The sequence below is a fragment of the Ooceraea biroi genome, chromosome 3, assembly GCF_003672135.1.
Source record: "Ooceraea biroi isolate clonal line C1 chromosome 3, Obir_v5.4, whole genome shotgun sequence".
In the NCBI taxonomy this organism is placed as follows: Eukaryota; Metazoa; Arthropoda; class Insecta; order Hymenoptera; family Formicidae; genus Ooceraea; species Ooceraea biroi.
The window spans coordinates 10604531-10621702 of record NC_039508.1 but is presented as its reverse complement, the minus strand read 5'-3'; the positions used below and the strand labels follow the sequence as shown (position 1 = coordinate 10621702).

The 17172-nt window shown below is 45.4% G+C and overlaps 3 protein-coding genes across 6 annotated transcripts; 1 reads left to right on the top strand and 2 right to left on the bottom strand.

Moving 5' to 3' along the window:
• The first annotated feature begins 798 nt into the window (after positions 1-798).
• On the top strand, positions 799-9162 carry LOC105276918 (14-3-3 protein epsilon). 3 transcript variants are annotated; one of them, XM_011334942.3, is made up of 5 exons: positions 799-1017; positions 5292-5598; positions 5771-6114; positions 6617-6711; positions 6938-8993. In XM_011334942.3, the coding sequence occupies exons 1-4, from the start codon at positions 954-956 to the stop codon at positions 6667-6669; spliced, it is 768 nt and encodes a 255-aa protein (XP_011333244.1). In that variant the 5' UTR covers positions 799-953; the 3' UTR covers positions 6670-6711; positions 6938-8993. The 3 variants fall into 3 exon arrangements, with proteins under 3 accessions (XP_011333244.1, XP_011333243.1, XP_011333242.1); XM_011334941.3 differs by lacking the exon at positions 6617-6711 and having other exon boundaries at positions 802-1017; positions 6938-7004; positions 7089-9162; XM_011334940.3 differs by lacking the exon at positions 6617-6711 and having other exon boundaries at positions 802-1017; positions 6938-8659.
• On the bottom strand, positions 8228-14335 carry LOC105276919 (formin BNI1). Of its 2 annotated transcripts, none has more exons than XM_011334943.3 (6): positions 12822-14335; positions 12463-12678; positions 12015-12185; positions 11746-11898; positions 11099-11608; positions 8228-11015 (listed from the first exon to the last, which is right to left on the bottom strand). In XM_011334943.3, the coding sequence occupies exons 1-6, from the start codon at positions 14094-14096 to the stop codon at positions 10686-10688; spliced, it is 2655 nt and encodes an 884-aa protein (XP_011333245.1). In that variant the 5' UTR covers positions 14097-14335; the 3' UTR covers positions 8228-10685. The 2 variants fall into 2 exon arrangements, with proteins under 2 accessions (XP_011333245.1, XP_011333246.1); XM_011334944.3 differs by having other exon boundaries at positions 13590-14335.
• A 104-nt stretch (positions 14336-14439) lies between these two features.
• Positions 14440-17062, bottom strand: LOC105276920 (malate dehydrogenase, mitochondrial). The gene is made up of 5 exons (XM_011334946.3): positions 16859-17062; positions 15911-16126; positions 15534-15806; positions 15007-15336; positions 14440-14937 (listed from the first exon to the last, which is right to left on the bottom strand). Exons 1-5 carry the CDS (start codon positions 16931-16933, stop codon positions 14809-14811), a joined length of 1023 nt encoding a protein of 340 aa, XP_011333248.1. The 5' UTR covers positions 16934-17062; the 3' UTR covers positions 14440-14808.
• Positions 17063-17172: the final 110 nt, after the last annotated feature.

Sequence of the window (17172 nt, the reverse complement as noted above, 5' to 3'; positions counted from 1 at the left end):
ATTACCCATGAAAATTTCCGCTCGTCTATAAGCGATTTTTCGTTCTGCCAGGAGTACAAATTACGTTGTACTAATTATGTTAAAACTAGGTAAACGCTATTTATTATAATATCTAAAATATGTTTCAGGAGAAATATTTTATTCTCACGCTCTCGACGAAAGAGCTTTGCAGCGCCGCGCGCGGAAAAGCCGCGTTCTTACCCGCATCGATCTTTCTTTTCTCTTGAAATCGGTAGATTCCTTCCTTTGGTACGTACTAACGATGAATCGATCGTATCAATTATTATTTCGACATTGTGAAAATATTTCATGAATTTTGAGAAGAAAAAGAGTGAAATTGCGTTTCCTTAAATTTCATCATCAGGGTTTCCCTCACGGGCGGTTCGCGTTCCACATTCCTCGTTTCCGTCGCGATTCATTAGATGGAAAAGCGGCGGAAGAAATGGAGGTTCCCGTTCCCGCGGCCGATAAACGACAGGCGAATCGTCACGAGATGCAGCACACACTTGCGCGAATTTGTATATTCGCGGCGCGAGTGTGCGGAACGAGAGATGAATTCGCACGAGCGTCGCCGACCACGAGCACGAGCGAGAACAATTCGTTCGCGCGAATCGGATCATGCGCGTGCGGCCGCGCTCGTCCAATCGGGATGATGGCGGCGGCGGCGGCGGCGGATGACGTCACGGGCGTAGTAATACACGGCGCGAGCGCATGGCGAGAGCGGAGTCTCGTCCGTAGGGCTGTTGCGCGAGAGACTGGGAACTGCTTTCGATTGTTGGCGGGCGCCGCCATCTTGGTCAGTGAGCTTGCGAGTGGCCGTACGTCTCGAGGAGTGGTGCTTCGTGCTTCGTATTTCAGACGTTCGTGCCGACGAGTAGTATCCCGTGCGCGCGTTTCTACCACGCGAGCGTTCCCCGATAACGTACCCGTGAAGAAATCCACGAGCATCCGACATGTCGGAACGGGAGGACAACGTTTACAAGGCGAAACTGGCCGAGCAAGCGGAACGCTATGACGGTGAGTGAATATTTTTCCGGCTGAAGGAGACCGAGCCAGCCAGCCAGCCAGCCGGTCGATCCGTCGGTCGGTCGGTCGATTCATTGATTCGACGTCGGCGTCGATGCCGACGTCGTCGCGCGATCTTGCCACGGATCCGAGGTACGTGTCAATTCGCGAGTACCCGATCGTCGATCACCGCCTCGCCGCCGCCGCGTCCCGGCGTAGTCGTACAGACCCGCGCCGGGGAAGAGAATCTCCGTTCTCTCGGCCGACCGTCCAGTAACCTTTCATGGACACCCATCGTACCTCGCTACGCCGGACGTGTTCTCGCCTCCTGTACGTCATATCTGTCAAAATTCGCAGCGTGGTGGCCGCCGTGAGACACGTACGTCGTCACGGCGCGTCGTGGCCGCCGGCGGCGTTCCTTTGTGGCGACGCCGGACGCGATATCGACTCGTGTCAGTCGCGACGGTCGATCCGGCGAGGCCCGCCCGCTCGCCCGCCCGCGCCAGAGCTCCGCCGTGAATCCGGGAGCCCCGTGCGTGCGGACGTCTCGGCGTCGTCGTTCCTGTCGCCGTTCGCGCTCCGCGTCGCGCATCGTACCTCCACAATGCCGGAGAACCGATGCGCGCGGCAGCGCGCGTTGCTAGGCGTGCTCTCGCAGGCCAGCTCGATTGTTCCTCGCTCGTCGCTCCGGCGAGGCCCCCGTCGCCGCAGATAAGCGACGGACCGCGCTTCTTCGCGCGATCGACGCGTTGCTGACGCATAGGTGCATGCACAAGGCGCCTTCCTCGCCGATCGCAAAGGCAGGTTATTACGAGCGAGCGGATAAACGTAGAGCCCACTCGCGTGCTCCGCTCGTGGTATCCGGCCTTGAATTCGCGTGACGGAATCGCCGACCCCTCGGCCCCCCGAAGGACCGACCGACCGACCGAGAAAAAGACAATTCGAACGACGTCCTGTGCCCTGCCAGGGCCTCCTTCCGTTCGATTTTTATCTCGGCTCACCCCTTCCCCCCTCCGCCGAGGTTTTTTACTCGCAAAGGTTTTCCGAGCCGGGAACCGGACGTGTCCGTAATCTGCACGGCCCAGATTATGGATTTATCTTGGAATTTTCTAACGAGCGCGGCGGTTCTCATTTTTCTATTTTTTTTATCCACGGACTATAGTCAAGTCCGTGCGATCTGTAGGCTCAATTAAAGGTGCGGACCTTTCGGATCCCGCATTCATCAATCCCTTCGATCTGTTTCTGACGTTTCATTACGACGCGTCGAACGGAGGTGGAATCGACGATTCGTAATTTGAAGTCAGTAAAATGGACTTCACGCGTCGTAATTTTGCTCTGCAGTCTTCCACGAAATCCTTGCATTCCTACGTGCGCCGTTTTCCCCGAGGAGCGTCGAGTCCATTCATTCATCACGAGCCTTTCAGGTTAGCCGTGACGTCGTGGTCACACGCTCGTCGCATCTTTTCAGCCGAGCCTTTTCTTTCGGCGGCGTTTCCCTCGTCGGAGCGTCCCGCCAGCGTCGCGCCAGCTTTCAAACGCGCCTTAAAACACCGACCCGCGATCGAGTTCCCTACATTTTCGATCGATATCGATGCGACACGTCACAGACGAGGGATTTATCGAGCGTGTCGCGATTATCGATATCGATTGCCAACGTAACGCGCCGTTATCGTTGTACCTTCGAACAGTAAGAGTATATATCCGATTCCGCATACGCATACGATTGTTCTCTTGGCGAAAGTGCGTACCGGTCGGGGCGGGGGGGGGAGGGGGGGGGTGATCCCGAGCAAGTGACGAGGGAACAACGACGAGGGGCCGGCGCGGGGTGGCATAATGGTGCGCCGCGGTAATGCCGGGAGGCAAGGGGAGGGGGAGAGGCGAGGGAGAGACGGTCAAATTTCTCTCCGTCCTACGCCACGCGTTTCGGTCTCTCGCGTCTCTCTCTCGCGAGATTCCGCAGCTGCGGCTGGATTTCTCTGTCTTGACGATTCCCATCTGCCTCTGTCTCTCTCTTTCGTGCTCTCCGCCTCGCGCGAGAGTGCACGGTCGCTCCGTGTGCAGCTCGTGCCTGCATTGGTCTCGTATTTCGTTTGACAAATCGAACGAGATCGTTAAGATCGATAAGAGAGCAATTTGCTGATGATAAGAGTAACGATTGCTGCGCGATAATATTTTTTTCGTGAGAGAATAATGAAATAAGTTTAGAAGTGATGTAAGATTTATTATTCCCTTTCTTTTTTTTAATCGCTGATGAAACTCAGTAATTTCTAAGAATTGTGGATTTTTGAGAATACCGCAATTTTAATGCCAAATGCACAGTGTTGCTGACAACTCGACAACCGATTTACTTGGAAAAGTTTCTCAGAAATATTTCTGCGTTATATTTTTAACGTTTGCTGGAGCTCTTTCTATTACTAAAGAAACCGTGAGGTCGAAATGTGTATGTGTACACGCACGTGTACATGCTATTAAACGGTTTCAAGATATTTCCCAAGATCTCGCTCTCCGAGCTCGACATTTTTCTGCGAAAATATTTCCCATAAAGAATGCACGTCGTTCATAAAAAGAGCAAGCGCTAAGAATAATTAGAATAAGGTCGCTAATTAACTTCGGATCGTCGGTCCGCTCTCTTTTTTTAGATCAGACTGTTGTCTGCATAGTATACATAGCTCAGAAATTTGGTCGAAATGAACCAAGTCCTCTCAAAAAAAAACATAGCGCTAATTGACATTAAATACAGTTGGTTCCTTCGAGTAATGCCGAATAAAGGGGATGTAAAAATACAATACTCTTATAAAACTTTTACAGAAGATTTTCATCAATGACTGTCAGATTTGACAGAAAGAAGATAAAGACGGAGGATAAAGATGGGACAAGGTTGAAAATGGATAAGCAATTTGAAGATTACAAAGAGGAAGATAGAGAAAGAGAGAGGAAGGATGAATTTAGTTGCGGAACGGTCGGAGGGTAGCAAAGGGGTGAGAGAGGATAGCGGGTGGAGGAAGAGGAAAAGAGAGGAGGAGGAGGAGGAGGACAGGATAGAATGAGAGAGAGAGGTGGTTAGCTGAAGGAAAGTATTGATCTGGTCGCTATCCCACGTTGTGCGTGTATCTGTGTGTGTATGGGCTGCACACTTCACTGGTATATGTATATCGTGTCCATTGTAACGGCCGCTTTACGTCACATTCACCCCCCATGAACTTGAGGAAGCCAACACGATACATCCGTGCGTGCGATGCATTGATCTTCGCATCGATCTATGCCTCCTTGCCCTCGCGCATCATTATGCTGTTATTATGGGTCTCCAGGTCTCCGGGCGTTTCTGTGGATCTTATATTTATCTTTCCCTCCTTCTCCCCTGGAAAACCGCGGACATCCCAAATGGGAACATCAGCTTCAAGCCGCCCGACTTCCTTCGATTTTACGGATCGTATTTGCATCCACGTTTGAATATGCAAAACTCGTCTCAAACGATTCGTCTTTTATTAATCCTTCATCGAATTTGTCTACATTTAAATTTAATATCGCCTCCTTTTGATGACACCTTTTTTATGAGTTCTGATGTACAAATCAAGTTGCGCAGTCTCTGTTGCCTCTATTTTTGCGCAAGTTTAAGAAATATCTTAATATCTATAAATATTTATTATATTTATGCATTAAGTGTTTTCTTAATATTTTTCTCGTTACGATTAATTGATTAATTTTATGCTTGTTTTCCTATAGCTTCAACATTCGAATATCTGTTTAATAAAGTACTCCTCTTTCACACTTGTTTCTATTAAAAGAATTCATCGGATCTGTAAGAGCGGCACGAAGGCCAGGAAAACATTCCATGGAAATATCTGGAGACCAAACAATCAGCGCTTTTCAGTAAATATCGTTCGAACGTGTCGATAAATGCATATTAGTGACTTCCGTGCAAAGTTCAAGGGGCAGCGGATTAATATATGCCAACGCGTTCATCCCCTTTACTCTAAAGGAACTTGGCGCTATCGTTCCGTCCGTGATGATGAGCACGTAACATTTTATAGGCCAAACGATCATACGGCATTTACGCAGAGCGATACGGAGTTTGTTTCGCAGTGATTCGCGAGGAAATCTTTGATAGGATAATTATGCAGAAAGAGAGAGGAAGAGGGAATGGTGAAACCATTAATGAATTATTACCCTGTACTTCTACTCTATAGTGTAACAGTATGATTACAATTGTATTAGATATTATTCTTTAGCGTACAACGAAAAATGAAACAGTCATTAATGATATTGTTTGTCGGTATCATTTACAGAGATGGTAGAGGCGATGAAGAAGGTGGCTTCGCTGGACGTAGAACTCACCGTTGAGGAAAGAAACCTTCTCTCAGTGGCATACAAAAATGTCATTGGCGCGAGGAGAGCTTCCTGGAGAATAATCTCGAGCATTGAACAGAAAGAGGAGAACAAAGGCGCCGAGGGGAAACTAGAGATGATCCGCCAGTACCGATCTCAAGTGGAAAAGGAGCTCAGGGATATCTGCGCGGACATTCTCGGCGTTTTGGACAAGCATCTCATACCGTGCGCCTCCACGGGAGAATCCAAAGTCTTTTATTATAAAATGTGAGCATCGTATTTATTTAGCCAAGTACTAAGGTAGATTTACTCTTTTGTATCTCTCGCACTTTGCCAATTGCGAAAATTGCGTTCGATTCCAAAGTAAGATGTAATAACGTGCCGTCGTCTTGGCATACAACTGCGAAGCGTTGTTAATCGGTCGTTGATGCGTTTTCAGGAAGGGCGATTATCATCGTTACTTAGCAGAATTCGCCATCGGCAATGATAGGAAGGAAGCGGCGGAGTGCTCTTTGGTGGCGTACAAAGCAGCGAGCGACATCGCCATGACGGAATTGCCACCGACCCATCCCATCCGCCTGGGATTAGCGCTCAATTTCTCCGTATTTTACTATGAAATTCTCAATAGTCCCGACAGAGCATGCCGCTTGGCGAAGGCAGCCTTCGATGACGCGATCGCTGAACTGGACACCCTGTCCGAGGAGAGCTACAAAGATTCCACTCTTATAATGCAGCTACTCAGGGACAACCTCACTCTGTGGACGTCGGACATGCAGGGAGACGGTCAGTGTCCCACTTGCTTACTTGTGAAGGAAAAACTGCCCAAGTTGGATCTCTAAGTGCGATATTTACGAGGGCAATTTTGCCTTCGTAAATAAGCAACTGGGACGCCAACGTGTTTTGATTACGGTAGAACGCGTTGCACGACGCATGCATCCCTGCATCCCGCGCACGTATCTAATCGATACGCAAGCGAAAACACCATGCATCGTGGTAGGATGATTCTGTCTCAAGAGTCCCCCTTCCCATCTCCTTCCCATCAATTTATCTAGGATTTATTTATCTAGAATACTCCCAGAAAAGACGCGCTACTCCTAGTTTGCCTCCCACCTTGTTTATAACGCTTACCTACCACCTTATAATATGCTTCTCCCGCTTTGCAAATTTGTCTTCGTTTGTACTATAATAAAAAGAACGTCCTATTTTTACTATCTTTCAATATAAAAACTAAAATGTCAAACCGCATGCAGCTTTTCGAAAGCAGAATCATTACTTTGTAATTCAGAATCCGAGTCTGATCAGCAAGGCGATAGCGCTGTCGATACCCACGATGCCTGAACGTAAATACATCCTTTTCTCCTCGCAGCATGCCTATATCCGGTGAGCGACACGATCCTTGCATAATTGTTGTTAAATGCGAAATACATCGTCACAAAGTGATAAATGCACACCCTTAAAACTCGTCGAGCTCTTACTAACTCTCTACTAAAATTTGCTCCGACTAAAGTTGTAACAAGGTTGCTTGTTTGGCAGTCGTTTGATGTTTGCATGCGCATTACGTTAGATTTTCTCATTAATTAACGTAACATTTGTATCTGTTATGTAGGTGAAGCTGAACAAAAGGAGCAACTGCAAGACGTGGAAGACCAGGACGTATCGTAACTCTAGCTGTAGTGAGTGTTATCTTGCGCATATAAAACTGAGACACAAGACAAACTCTTAATAATTCGTAAGCAAAAGAAAAAAAACCAATTCAGCAGGTGACAGTTCGGGGTAGGAAGGGGAGATCTTTAGAAATTCGCGTGACCCTTAAAAAGCACGCACTGTACGGTTACTCCAAAACAAAGCAGCAGCAGCAGCAGCAGCGACGGCAAAAAAATAATAATAATAAATCAATTGTTCGGTTGCATTACTCTATACACACACACACACACACACACACATATGCGTACACGTACATACAAGGACACAAAATTAATTTACGGAGCACGCAAAAAGATAATGGAACAACAGAACATGCACTTTGCGATAAATAGAGAGACTGCAAAGCATTTAGGAGAGGCACTTTTCAATTGCCCCGTTTTTGCGTATCGAGAAGAAATGCCGTATTTGCACTTTGCATGCATCCGATCGGGATTGTCGTCGCGCGGCGACGTCGGGGACGCTCGGTGCGCCGACGTCGATTGATTTACCGGCGATTTCAGCCCCCTGCATTCCGAATTACACTATTACACGCCAATGTCACGGTACGTTCGGGATCGAATCCTTGTTTTTTTCCGCTCAGCACAGTTCTCGAGACGAGCGACGGCAAATTATGTCCCTCACGTATCTTGCAATAGTAGAAGAGAAGAAAAACAAAAAAAAGTACGAAGAAGCACAGAATTATTCGACGTTAATCGAGGACGCATTGTGTGTTCGTCCGTTCTTACACCTTCGCCGTACTCTTTGTCCGGTCTCCTCCTCTTTTTGTCCCGCTCCTTTTGTTTTTTTCCGTACCTCGCTTTTTTACTGCGCGTTCGGTCGTCTCGCATATGCAGTATAAATTGCTACGATTTACGTACGCGTGTAAATCGAATGTAAATCACTTTATTCCACACGTCTCTCTTTCATGTACACGTACACGCATACACGTACACACACGCGCGCGCGCATTCACTCTTTTTCAGTCTCTCCGTCTCTCTCTTTACGGAAATAACGGCGGCACTCTCATTGCCAGTTATCAAAATGAACCTCCCTTTCGAGCTTGTACTCTGTAATAAGATGATACGTACTTCCGATACGAAATCCTATACAAGTCTAATGTTATACATAGCCGAGAAAAAAAATTTTAAACGCATGGAGGTTCCTGGCATAGACGAACTGAGAAAAAAAAAAGAATGTGTTTACTTCGATTGCCTCTCCCTGTACCTCGTCAAATGCAATAACATTGTTCGCCTGATTGTGAGCTTTCATATACAATGAGACCGTGTCGCGAGGGAGCTTGGTAAGAAGCGAGCGAGAAGTAGAGGCGAATTTGTTCATCGAAATTCCGTGTCGCGATCTCTCTCAGTTTCGTCAGGTGCGCGCATCTTTCCTCGACGAAAACGAAAACTCTCATCAATCTCGACGAGCAATGCCGTGATTAGAAGCGACGAAGAAAAATAAAGGAAAAGAAAGAAAGAGTAAATGGGAGGATTATGTTATCGTAGGCGAGCCTCTTTAGCGTTGTGTTACTCACAGCAAATAAGTAACTATTTAGCTAGTCTGTAATGTGGTTGTACGTTTTCATACGCCCGTTGTGTAGACTAATATCGATTGCTGTGGTAAAAAGAAATGATTACAGAATAAATGACTACCCCGACTTTTTCCACCCGCGTACATACACATACTTACGTTACACACACACCACGCACAGGTATACGTATATATATCTGCTCTCGTGGTTTCTCATCCGGATAGACGATAGTTGATCCGTGTTCATAATTATTCATTCGCCGATTCATTGACGAGCCATTCCATCGACTTTTACGTTGAGACATTCCATTATTCTTGTAATGAGTCGGGATCGTATAGATTTACAGTGGATATACCTTTTCTTCAAGCCGACGAGGTAAGCTTAGCTAGTTACTGACCATTTTACGCATTAAACTTACCTACTTATAATAGAGCTAGAACTACCAAAATCCCATTAAGCTTGCTCAGTTTCCTCGCTGATAAACGCGACGTGAACAATGATAGTGATGATACCGGAGACGCCGAATGAGCGCAGCAAAAAAGCGAGGCGTTTTACGACACGACAACAGTAACTAACTCATCCGGCGGGAATAATGCGGATTGCAAGCTCCGCACGAATGAAAAAAAAAACAGAAACTATTGGTGTCCATCGTGCCCCTGTATTTAGATATTGTAACGATAAAATCGATAATCAAGTTACAAACGATACGTTATAAGGAATAATTCAAAGTAATATCAACCGCCTCCGTAAAAGTAAAGTAAGTATATTTGCGAATGTAATATTGTAAGCGAACGAGAGAGAACGTAACAAGTAGGATAAAAAGAGAGGGAAGAAGTAATAATCGCGATGCGAGGGGTCGTCCGTGCGGTAGGTAGGATCAACTCGAATACACGATGATGATCGAGACGATTAAATCGCATTAAAAACTGTGTGCAAGGTAAACGGAGCTCTAAATTAAGAACTGTGAAACGAGGCAGAAGGAGCCGTCGTAGGCTGTAAAACGCACGCGCGAAATATATATATACATACACACACATATATATATATTTCAAATACATAGCATGTGTATCTGTGCGGCAAAGTGTGTTAAGAAATTTAGATACATAAACGCGTCAGGTGGCAACGAATGGTGAATTACCATCTCAGAACGTCGATGAGAATCAACAGCTTGATTAGGCAATCCGATTGTTCGTTCATACATATATATATATACATATACATATGTATATATGCATATGTACATCATACATACATGTGTATGTATGTATATATAAAAGGATGGGTCGAAGATTATACATAAATTATTTGCAACATGATAAAAATTTTATTTATGAACTTGGAGAACCTGTTCGGTCTCGGAAACTTCCGTTATGCGCGTCTAAAAACATCCTTCATTAAACTGCGTACATTGTATATTTCTTTCAGTTGTCTAACTATATATATACTTTTACCGGGTTTCACGAAATTTCGAAATCTGTCATTGAATTAACCGTTATGAACGAATAATAGAGCGAGGCAACATGATTAATCGTTTTGAAGGAACCAATTTTCGGATCCGCATGCGTTCTTACGCTCTGTACTACAACCAATGCGATTACAACGGATACGATCTTTTTCTGTAAAATCACACACATGAAAACTACAAATAAAGTAATTACGAATCTATGACTCGTGATCGCAAGTTTCTTAAAGGTATTCTCAAAAATTCAGGCTCATACTCGATAAAATTATAAAAGCGATTATATCTTTTTAGAGAGCAGGAAGAGCTCGGAGCCCCTGACCTTTATACGTACATGTTGTAATTTTACATCACATGTTGTGATACATCATGTTATTTCATTCTAAATTTACGCTCTTGATCCCTCACACAGCAGTCACACTGACGTGTAATGTCGAAGCAAGAAATCGTATAAAATTTTTCTTTCTATCAAACGTTGAGGAAGCTACATGTAATTTATTATAACATCAAATATAAGTTGTACAGACATTAATTTAATTTTCGATGTCTAACGTAAAGAAAAAAAAGAATTCACGTGGTTTCTTGCTTCCCGATATGATTATGCAGTGCCGTGTTACAGGCAAACAAATTTTAACGTCAAGAATCGCGTGTACAGGTACATCCTTACTCGCAGATTGCAAATTAGCGACGCGTTAGCGTTTCCAGCGACTGAGACTGCGTCTCCTTTACGAAATCGTGCTCGTGCAAGCTGCTCGAGGCGGACAGAAGCCTCCTCGGTCTGTTCGAGTCCACTCGCCGTAGGATTCGCTCCAGATTACCCTCCGATCCGGTCAGAATCGGCGAGAGACTGATATTCGACGTAGCACGGTTTTTAACAATTCTACCGCTTCTGGGCGACCTTCCAGTTTGGTCATTGAGTCTGCGTTTCGTAGACTTCAGCTTCACGTTGCGCAGCATCTCCAAAGACACGACCGGACCCCTCGGACCTGGCATGGAGTTTCGTCTGTTATCCTAAAACGTATCGAACAGGGTGGTGTATTCTTTTTCTCATCAGTCGAATGACTAGAATGTCTTGTAAAATTCTAATTCGATACTTTGATACTTTGCGGCGCTTTCTTCAGAGTGACCTTCAGCAGATCCTCCACGGTGATGCTGGGCCTGCTCAGTAACGGCGTGGAACATTTCCTCGTGGGTGTCCTGCACTTGCTGCTTCGACTACTGTTGGGAGTCGTCGGTTGTATTGTTGACGGGCCTGGAGATTGCAGGAAGACTGAAGGCGGTGGCGGAGGTGGCGGCGGTGGTATCACCGATGTAGATGTTGCTGATTTGAAGGTACTATCAGATGCTATCGGAGGCGGTTGCGATGGTGGAAATCTCGAAGGGGCTGGCGGCGGTGGAAGTGAGTGAGAAGACGGTGGAAGATACGAAGATCTTAAGAAAGCAGGCTGCGAGGATTTTGATTCAATTTCTTCCAGCGTCCCGCGTAATTTTTTCAGCTCCAGCATCAGCATCGTGTTGTTCTCGTTCATCTTCTTGCTGGCTTCGCGAACGGCGTTTACTTCGGTCGTCAGAACATTGAGAGTGGTTTCGGTGTTTGTCCGTACCTATGAGCCAGGAAATATTAATATTAACAATATTGAATTTTTTACACCTATATGCGGCGAATACTTTTCGAGATAAAAGAGCTAATTTAGTCTTTCGGTATTTATGAGAGATTAATTCGAAACATCTGTGATCTCACTTTGTTAAAATCTGTTGACAGTCGTGTCATTCTTTCCGACAGTTCGCACATCATCTTTTTATTTTCGATGCGCAACGTCGCTACTAGACGATCAGTCTTTATTTCAGAAATCAATGGAGATGAGATGAACCTCTGTCGCAACTTCTTGTAATTCTGAAAGAATATTATATCAATTATTCAGAATGTATCGTAATAAATAATATAATGCATACATTTTATCTATCAAATTATGATCGATGCGAGATATGAATTGATTTTAAAAAACTTACGTCGCTTAAATGCAGCAGCTTCTTTTTCAACCAACCGTAAAAAGCGATCACCCATGAAATTATCATGCGAGGGATGCTTCTTTGTCGAGATTCTGCGTGATTTTGAGAATCCTGTGATGTTGCGGTGGTTTGTAACACTTGGCGCTTACAAGTGCCAGCCTGACATTCTATCTGATCATTTAAAAACATATGGAATATTGTCATTTTAATATTATATATTTTATTATATATAAATTGTAATATTTATATATAGTTTTATATAATTTTAAATATTTTATATAAATCGTGATAACAAGTGCACGCTCATAAAATAGTAATAAGCAAAGAGAATTCACATGTGCATATGCATAAACAATTACATGTAAATCATATCAGATCTGACAGAAAACCGCGACGCGTAACATTTAACACTTTGTGTAATCTCACAGATTAATAACCATGACATTACTTCCTGCAGGGAGTCGTAATCGGTCAGCGCGGGCTGATCGAGGTCAGAGGTGGACGTTGACTCTGAGCTACGGCTGTCCCGACATGTCTTATCGCACGACGGCTGAGTTGGCGGAAACGAGAGTTGCTTCCTCTTCCTCCTCTCTTCTGAAAGTGCTGGTGGTACCTCCACACGTGTTGTCGACCGCCTCTGCCTTCCCGCTTCCTCGTCTTCGTCCTGAAACATCAAGACCACTTGGTAGTGTTTCGCTGATGAGGACTCGCAGCTGCAAGATGCAACAGGTCTCGGACTCCGAAAATCCGGAATCCTTTCTCCGTTCCTTGCTTGCTCGTTTGCGCGAATAACGTTTGACAATTTACATTATTGCAACTCGCTGAGCTTCTGTTTGCGTTCTTCGGTGACGACATCGAAATGGAGACGTAAGGGATCCTTCGGTCGTCGGCGAACCATCTGTACTTGGACAGCAAGGGCGCACAGTCTCGCTCCACGTCGTCTTCGTCTTCGTGAATCCTCTTGTTCAACCGTGCGAAGATCTTCCGCAGCTCGCGCCAGTTCACAGTCAAGTGTTTGCCGATCGTCTCGAGCACGACGTCGAATCTCTTGTTACTACCGTTCAGGATGTTCCTGCTCCTCTTGGGATTATCCCACAATTTGTTACGTTCATCGACTGATCCAGGGGGTTGAAACTCATCAAGTGACAACCGCACATCGCCGGTGGATTCGGACCTGCACTTATCAGACTTGCACGACGTTGCGGATTCTGAGAGATGCTGGCTCTGCAAGATCGCGATTGGAGGGACCGTTTCGAAGCTAGAATGTTTGGTGATGCTCGACATCCGTTCGTCTAAATAATTGTTCATCTCACTGATTGTGAGATCGTCATTCATCGAAAGCGTCTTGTCTATTAAACGACAATCGTCCATCGTCTCTGACTCGCGCCGATCTTTCTGCTGAACTGATTTTTCCTCGGGAAATTGTTGTCCATTCATTTCCGGCTCTTCGCCGGGATTCGTAGGTCTCGGAGTCTCATAGTAGAACGCATCATCGCGCAGCGATTCAAGATTAGAACGAAACATCGCCAATTGCGATGTATCTGATAAACGGAATTTCGTGTCAAGGGTACTTACTGCGGGTCGCTCATCGTTTATTACGTCGGCCGTTTTGTTCTCGCCATTGTTCAGGGATAATGAACTGGATGATGAAGCGTCTGTCAAGTCTAACGCATCGCCGGTGATTAATTTAGTAATGTCATGCTTAGAATAGCCCTCCAAGCGAAGAAGACTATTAGTGGATTCAGCATTGCGTTTAAAATCGCACGATTTCCTTTGCGACTGTTCTGTCCTTCGTACACTGATGTCATCTCCGATTTCCGCACCGTCCCCGCAGGTTTCTACCTGCAATTTGATTTTGGGTGACTTGGACACGATCTCAGGACTGAGCTTGCTGTCGTACAACAGATCCTCATGCTGCGACTCGGACAGCATCAACTCCGGCGAGTTCTGCTGCAGATTGGACGTGGCCTTCGAATCGTATCGGCGTCGCTTCGAGGAACGCGCATGCTGCCGAAAGGATTGCTGGACCTCGTGGAACTTGGCTTTCTGCCGCGAGCGTTTGTGAAACTTGCGTCTTCCCATTACGGGGGCTATCTGTATCGCAATGTTACTACTGTGCACGATACATGATCACCACGTAACTAACAAAAGTTTATTGCATTTTGCTTTAAGGTCGTGCGAATTAATCGGGCTTCAAGGCACGCTCGTTACACTTTGGCACGTTGTGCGAAGGGAATCATCGCGATACACACCTGACATTCTATTACTGGCTACCTCAAGGTTAGCTATCTGTGTATACATTATCTGTTTTCGTGTTTACGAGATAGTGACGTGTGCTGGCTCTCTTGCCGTGCACATGTAAATTCACCAAGATTAAATTCAGAGGTAATTTGGAAATTTGATGTAAGAAAAGATCTACCGTGTTCGGAAACAACGTTTATTATTGTCTCTGCTACATTGTGTAAGGTGGTGTTTTCCAAGGAGATGCCCTAATTGCGACCTGCGTATCCTGTTATTTTATTTACTTTATACACTTGCATATATTTCTGCTCGACAGTTTAATTCGTTTTAATCATTCTGGGTGGTTTATAAACATATTCGGCATAATCTGTCGCGTAAGTCAAACATGTTACGTATCCACACACCGGAAGAAACGAGATACGCTCGCAGATTTTCGCGCTCGTCGCCAAAAGTAGCAAACTGATTTAGCACGATTGCGAGACGAGCGTCGAAAATCAGCGAGTCTCGTGCGATTCGCGAGAGTGCCGTTTTGTCTAGCTCGACCCGGAAGATCTCACTTCTTGTTCACGAAATCCTCGCCCTTCTGGATATTCTTCTTGAGCTCCGGGATAGCGGCGTCCAACAGCTTCTGCTCGAAGCTGCTCAGCTTGCCGTAGCCCAGATTCTTCTCGAGACCATTTTTCTGAAATTCGGTATGCAGATTACGTTCCGTAATGACGCATGAAAAATCATTGCTCTGCTCTTTACTTACGCCCAATAGTATCGGCGTGGAAAAGTATTTAGCGGCAGTGACGTCCGACCTGACGAAGGAACACTCGACGACTCCACTCTCCCCGTTGAGCGCCCTGATCAGCGATATCCCGAATCGCGCGCCGGCATAGGCCATGGATAGAGTCGCGGATCCGGTACCCGCTTTGGCCTTGACAACCTCGGTACCAGCCTCTTGGATCCTCACGGTGAGAGCTTTCAGCTGGTCCTCTGGGAAGGAGACCGATGGCGTACATTGCGAGATTAAGGGAATAATAGTGATTCCGCTGTGTCCACCGATGACCGGGACAGATGTCTTCTGCGGGTCGAGGCCCTGAAGCATCAGTAATTTCGCATTAGTATCTTAGAAATGCATCTTTTCACACGTTTCTTCAATTTCTTCAATTGTACAAAAAATAAATTTCTGTTTTTTCTTGAAATTTAAGCGAACAAAGTATTTTGTAAATCTCTGCAGACTAGATTGAGCTTCTATTATACCACGCAGAAATCAGTTAAAATAAGATTGAATACTTTTGCTTCCCCGATGAATGTGTTCGCCCTGACGATATCCAGAGTCGTTACTCCGAACACGCGTTTAGGGTCGTAGACACCAGCCTTCTGCAACACTTCGCTCGCAATCGGCACTGTGCTGTTAACGGGATTCGAGATGATCGCTATCATGGCTTTCGGCGCGACTTCGCCAACTGCCGAGACGAGATCCCGGACAATGGAGGCATTGGTGTTGAACAGATCGTCACGACTCATGCCCGGTTTGCGTGGAATACCGGCAGGTATAATAACAACCTAAAAAGATAAAGAAATGTTGGTGAAATGTTGCAAAAAAACAAAAACGAGAACTATAAGACAGCTTAATCCATGATGGATCTGTCTCCTGTCGTATGACGTACCTGAGCGCCTTTGAGGGAGTGCCGAAGCTCGTCGGGGCCGGTGAAACCCTGCACTTTTGATCCTGTGTTTATGTGCGAGAGATCGGCAGCGACACCCGCTGTGTTCATGATATCGTACAGTGACAGTTCAGTAACGAGGGGCGATTGTTTCAGGAGCAGTGACAGCGGCTGGCCGATGCCACCACTCGCTCCCAAAACAGCAACCTTGGCATCGCGCTGTGGAAAAAAACAACTGAGAGTTTAGTTAGCATTTCGAAACAGAAAAGATATGCAACAGTGAAGAACATTAGAATAAAAGAAATGATAAATCTTATTAAATATACAAATGAAGAAAAAAATAAAGACAGAGAGAGAGAGAAAAATTTCAGATTCAACTGCGGACCCAAGGTTGACGTGCTAATTCAACGGTCCTCGTTTGGCGTGTCAGAATTCAATTCGTCGTTGCATAATCGTGCTCAATTGCGATCGCAACATCTCGCTCTGCTGACGCGTAACTGATAAGTGTCACGAAGTGAAATCCTCTCGACGTGACACACGTCGTCCGATGTGGAAACCGATGTGGTAAATTTCTAGCGGCGTTACATGACTCGATATCGTGATAGGCTGATAAACGTGTAGTAAACATGGGATAACAAATGTTTCATGAACTGATATAAGGATAAATATATATATGTATATGAATATACGAGTAGATGTTTCTACATATATATCTGAGCGAAAATTAAAATTTTGCTTAAGATAAATTTCTTTCCGAATTACGATTTTAACATAATTTGTATTTTTATCATTTTTATGATTAATTATCCTTCAGTGCCTTCTCTCTCTCTCTCTTTCTCTGCCCCTCCCCCCTATCGCATTAACATATAACTAGTATTATGCGAAATGAATTGCAACCAGATTGCTTCACAGGAAAGGTCGAATTGCGGTCTCCCCTATTCTGATACTTGCCTTAGCGCTGGTTGACAAGTGTTTCGCTCCTTGCTGGGCGACAGTTATGGTAGGCCTAAGAAATCGCGGTAGCATATTGGCAATAGCGGATGTAATATGTAAAATAATTAAAACCGTCTTCGTAAAAAAACGGAACCCTCAAAGACGCCCACGTGACCCTTGCGAGAATCCACTGTGCACTACTCACTGTGCGCGGTAACTGAAACTGCCAACGAAACCGTATACCAAAGAGTACAAGATACATAGTGAGACAACTTTCATGTTCATCATCGAACTGTACTATCTGAAGGTAAAAAGATTTGCGTTTGATCCAC